General features: G+C 30.5%; 1 protein-coding gene across 1 annotated transcript; it reads left to right on the top strand.

Moving 5' to 3' along the window:
• Positions 1-3: 3 nt before the first annotated feature.
• On the top strand, positions 4-4,661 carry LOC124370658. Its single transcript, XM_046828946.1, has 2 exons — positions 4-327; positions 4,172-4,661. The coding sequence occupies exons 1-2, from the start codon at positions 288-290 to the stop codon at positions 4,552-4,554; spliced, it is 423 nt and encodes a 140-aa protein (XP_046684902.1). The 5' UTR covers positions 4-287; the 3' UTR covers positions 4,555-4,661.
• The last annotated feature ends 1,464 nt before the right edge of the window (positions 4,662-6,125 follow it).

The following is a 6,125-nucleotide window of genomic DNA, read 5'->3' as shown; positions in this document are numbered from 1 at the left end:
CAAATGTCCCTAGTTTATCCGAGACAACACAATTAACAGAACTGACTAACAATGATGTGACTGTGGAAAACTCTACACCATCTGATAATTACCCGAGTTCAATAGAATTATCTACCCAGGATTTTGATTTTACAAGTTCATCAACTTCCAGTGACTCAGTTTCTCCTGAAAGCACATTAGTGGAACAAATATGCATCAAAACTGTATGTGACACTGTTCCTTCAGAACAGTCAACTACAACCCGTACTGATCAGCGGATTTCACTTCCAGTGTCTACAACACAAACAATGGTATCAACCACCCCCACCACTACTACTTCTAATACAGGTAAGTTTCAATTACCTTAATCATGTTTTAATCAAATAGAAAATATGTATAAATAGTGTTTGTTATTGGTTTAATACTGTATACAATACAGATACTTTTTTGTTAACAGGTGTACAAGGAATAGTACATTTCATTGCTAGTCTCATAAGTTTCATTACTAGTCTATTGTGGGTGAGATTGCATTTACGCGTGAGGCGAAGCCGAGTGTGGACAATAATATTGAGCCTTGCAATGAAACTATTGAGAGGAATATTGATGGATAATTTTCACCATGATGCAAAAAGAATTAATTCTGTTAAAAGACTATCTGGCATTTCATAGTCCAGTAATTATTCTTCCATAAGGAAACATATCACTATTTTACAGTTTATTTTGGTGCTAAAATCAGCTGTTTGAATATAGGACTGTCAAAACAAATAATGCAATTACAATGAAATGTTTATACAGAGAAAGAGATGTTGACATAAAAGTAATGTTTGGGAGAGGGAAAAGCTGAGTTAGCTACGAAAGAAACAAGACTCACAGATCTCAGCTGTATAGGGAAATATAGCCCATTATCAAACAGAGTGATGTAAAATAGTTCTTATGCTGTCTATTGTTAGATAAGTCTTTGTTTTGTTCTCGTAATTATTTGTCTTTAAATATATTACAATGTGAAAATGTGTATACTGCAAATAATACGACTATTAATTGTAAAACAATACTTTTTAAATTTACCTCAAATGGGAAATATGTTCTTTTTAGTGTTCTCAGAACTACAAATTCTAGATATTTTATAATAAATATTGATTTTGTAATAAAAGTGGCAAAAATACTATACTATATTAATTTGGTAACTACTATTTTCAAATAAAGAAATTTTTTATAAATCCAGACCACATACGACTAGAATAATCAGGTATATTATTTTTATGAGTTTATTTTAAAATATTATATTATAAGTATATATGGGTGTGAAAATAAATTATATGAAAACTACTATCAATGCTGCCAATAGTCGGCTGTCAATTGTTAAAAAATGAAAGCAGTCTATGAAGTAAAAACATACAATTTTAGTTGAATCAGCATTCCCATTCCCAAATTAGCCTTTTGCCATCTTCACAGAGGTACAAACCGATTAAAATGGTGATGCAATACATATGGACAGATTATACACACATAATGTTCTTAACCCTTAAAGCGCTAATTTAAAATTACTGTCAAACACTAAGACATAAAAAATATTTTTTTTCAAATTTCCCAATGTTAATTTTTGTTTCATATTCCTTGGTATTACCTTTATAAAAAAAAATAATAAACCTGTAAGATTAAATATTTTTGAGAATTTTATACGCACGAAAATATTTGAAATTTTGAATAAACTGCATTGCAGGATAATGTACATAGGAACACTATTTGACAGATTACATTACATTTATACAGGTTATTTATAATAAGTAAATTGTAACTGAAGTTTCTGTATAATTAGTACATAAAAATAAATAAGTTCACTATAAGATTTTTTAATTGTAATAATATGAAATTCAACACAAACTGATTTATACGATAGCCTACAAGGGAAATGAAACAAATATTGTAGTTATAAACCTTATTTATTTAGAATAAATAAACTGGACTTGTATGGTGAAACTGGTATAAAATACAAAACAATTAATAGAAAAAATATTACATATAATATACCAAAAATGCGCTCAAACTACGTTGTTCGTAGTAACATGATAAAAGTTGGATTAGCCATTATAACAAAAAATTATACTAAATGTTAGTAAAAACAAACTAAAACACTATTAGAATAACAACGGACTGATTCAAAACACTTTGTTTAACAATATAAGCAACATACGACCAACACACACGTAGTAAATAGCTTTTTTTTTTTTTTTTTTTTCCTTTGGGATATTGGGGTGGATTCATAGATCCTCACACGTCAACCTGAGCTTATTGTGTGCTTATTATTAGTAAACAGCTTAATGAAACGAACGTCTGTAGGCGTATGCCGCATCACAGGCCATACAAAAAATGGCGGCGATTGCTTTCAACCCGAGTAGATACCGTTGCAACGTCCACCAACGATGACAAAGCGTTTTGTCTAGTCCCGACAGTCGAAAGGAACATCGATCTGTTCTCTTACGGAAGTTTTAACAACTAATTCCTCACCATTTCAAAAGTAAAGCTTTTGCGTTTGTAGACGTTATCCGCGTTTAAAGCATCGGCAGTTCCGCGTCTATAGGCGTTAGCCGCGTTGGAAGGGTTAAATTATTCAGTGAAGGTCAGATATTACTTTGGTCTTCATATATGAAAAGGTTAGTAAATCTCAATCGGGATTTCTTATTTTAAAATAAGTTTAGTGCTTGGGAAATAGCATCATTAAGAATAATCTATGAGCAGCTGTTGAAAGCAGAAAAAATAAAAAGATGATAATAGTTGACTATTCTTGATGATCTGTACAGCATCTCCTGATATGGAAAGTCCCAATAAATCTAATAAAAGGGGCATAATAAAAATGCCCTAGCAACAAAAGTAATGAGAGAAATACAAACGTAAACAACGCACAGCAACACGAACGTAACCTCACTCTCTACCAAACAATCCAACAGCTGCGAAGCTCAAATACGACCAAACAAACGGTTCATAAAGGAATAAAAACAATTTTGTGGTTTCAAAGCAACTAATTGACTATCGATTAGTCAAAATTTCGCGGGCAATCAGATGAACTATAAGAAAATTACAGGCGAAAAACGTGACGTACCTATATTACGGCCGTTGGCGATTTTTAGTTGAGTAGCCAACGGCCGTAATATAGGTACATTTGCGTGCAATTAGAATAATTCAATACTGTTTAATACAATAGAATGTAGCGTATCTATTATCAAATGCTAGAAGAAATAAATTAGAGATGGTAAAATAATTAGTAATAATGCTTTATGTTATCACTTATTATAGAGAATCACAAGCTTATAAATAATCTGTTGAATTCATATGTTTTGACTTTTAAGTCACTAGAGTCATTAAGTTACTGTTTCTTTGATATAGAAAAATAATTTTAATACTTGCTAAACTAAGTTTGTTATACCAATGTTCAAAATATATCATTCCTAATTAATTCAAAATTTAATAACGCTTGTTCTTTAGTTAAAGTCATTAATAGTGCTTTACAACTTGTATATTTTCCTTTTTCTTCAGACATTAATATCCACTTTATCACAAGATATTAAACTCACTGTTGATTTTATACTAAAAACTTCTCACATTAAGAATTTTTCATATTAACCAAATTAACAGCTTGTTTATAAAAGTTTCATCAGCAATGGGTTTATCTATATTTAATAAACCTCCATCAAATAAAAAACAACTGTGAGTTGTCAAAAGTTACATGTTTCGGAAATCATTCCATCACAGACTACAACTTTTAATATGTCTCTGATGGAATGTGTGAAATAAGTGTTTGTTCATTTTATTTTTTGTGTTTTTATATGACTTTAACTGCAAGAATGAAGCCATTCAGTGGATCCTATATTATCTTCTTGTCTGATGATGGAATGATTTCCAAAATATGTCAATTTTGGGACCTCACAGTTGTTTTTACATTTGACGGAGGTAAAAAATTAGTTATGCAATTGATTTTTAAATATTATTCTTGTACGTATTTAATAATTATTTATAGTAATTCCCATAAAGTACTATATATGTGCAGATTTTGAGAGGATTTCATTTATCATTCAGATAAAGAGTCAGAAAATAATTTATTATCTCACTGATATTTATAGTTTGCATCTTGAAATCTTCATGTTATTTTAGCTATATCTAGAAAAGTATTAAACTATTGTCAAGTTTATTGTTTCAGAACTTATTGAGGAATTCATGAAAAAAGCGAAGAGAATGCCCTCAGGCACATCCGAAGAAGAAAACGGAGTTCAAGAAGCAGGGGAAGGTACTGACATTGAGCATCAAGATTCACTGCCGTACGATATATCCAAGGTACAAAAATACTCAGAGCTGTTAGTTAAAAAAGATGACACCAAAAAGAAAATTCTTAAAGAGGAGGATGTTACTAAAGGAAATTATAAGAAAAAATCACCCAAAGAAAAACAATCAATGAGTAAAGAGCGAGAAGATTCAATTAACTCCGGATGGTCAGACATTCCTGAAATCCGAATAATTCAGACAGAGAGTGCAGAGCGATTGGATGATGTGGGAGGCCAAACAAGAACAAAAAAAGAATTGTGATACAGATATAGATAGTGAAGAAAAGTTTAAAGTTACAAAAAAGGAAATTAAAAAAAGGAAAATCACGACAGAAAATCAATCAAATTTCCGAAAACTAAGAAGAGTAATAAGAACATGAAAAATAATAAACCCAAGAAAGAGCTGAATTTTAATGAAAAAGATAGTAAAGATTCTCCTGAAACACCAAGAAGGCTCATAAGTAGAAAGGTAATACAATTACAAAAGAAAATAGAATATCATCAACAGAGAACCGTGCTGTAGATGATGATGTTAACGATGAAGAGAACCAGTTAATGTCAGAGAATGATGATGAAGATGAAAATGATCAAAGCAAGTTTATTGTTCGTAAAGTAAAATCAGGAAACAAACAAATTAAATAGACTACAAAATCACAGTTAAACACAGCCAATAGAGGTGTCAAAAAGGTTTAAAGCTAAAGAGAACAAATCTACAGAAGAAAATTTTGAAAATAAATCTACAGTTAAAAGTAACACAGTGGAATCAAGTAATGATAGTGAAGAATCAAATGAACATGCTGAAAGTGAAGATGATGAGATGAAAGAGGGATAACTATACAGATCAATCTGATACAGAAGATGACAGTGATCAAGGAAATAGTGAGGATGAGAATGGTGTAGAAGATTTTCCTTGTGATGAAAATAAAATAAAAAAACTATAAATGTTCACAGCAAGACATTAAAAAACTAACAAATGATTTTGAAAGTGGAGGAGAGTGGTGAGAGTGATGTTTCATCTCAAAATACTGTTAAACACGTTAGTTTACAGCAACAAAGAAAAGAAAGTAGAGAAGAAGATATTAATAAAAAACAACCTGTTAAAGAAAAAAACAAACTCTCAGAAAGTAATGGCCAGATTTAAAATTGCAAATGTTCTTCTGAATGAAGCAAGAAGAAACAGTAGTGGTCTTGAGGAAAGTTAAGTTAAATTTATACAATTAATGGAAAAAACATATTTATTTCAAATCAAATCAAACAGTTCTTTATTAACATTTTCTTGGAGAAAAGTAATAGAGTCAGATTATTTACATACATCAGCAAATATAAAAGCATTGGTTATGGATGTTCTGTTGTTGCGTTATTCCTCCAGTCAAGGAACTCCTTCACAGAATAGATTGATTGTTGCAGCAGCCAATTTTTTGTAGCAGTCTTCAGGTTTCTTACGGGTAGGGTCTTCAAATGGTCAGGAAGCATGTTGAACAACATAGTGCCTTTGTATGAGGGCTTTTTTTCGTAAAGGCTGAGGTGATGAGAGTCATGTATTTTGTGACGCACTAATAAGTTAACATGTTACCTTTTGTGGAAGAGTATTTTATAAAACCTGTGATTGTGCATATTTTATCTCATCAAAGTAATTTTGTAGTATGTGAGAAGTAATTAATTATTTTATAATAAAAATCTTGAAATATGGTACATTAAAAACATAACTTAAAATGAATCTAAAATTTTGCTATTGATTTCAACAACATGTTTATAAGGCTAAGGTTTGGAGAGTGAATACTGTAAGATGTACTCTTTAGTAATTCTATAACATTTATCTGAATAATTATATTA

The sequence above is a fragment of the Homalodisca vitripennis genome, unplaced genomic scaffold (assembly GCF_021130785.1).
Source record: "Homalodisca vitripennis isolate AUS2020 unplaced genomic scaffold, UT_GWSS_2.1 ScUCBcl_399;HRSCAF=2300, whole genome shotgun sequence".
In the NCBI taxonomy this organism is placed as follows: domain Eukaryota; kingdom Metazoa; phylum Arthropoda; class Insecta; order Hemiptera; family Cicadellidae; genus Homalodisca; species Homalodisca vitripennis.
This window is presented reverse-complemented; position numbering and strand designations above follow the sequence as displayed.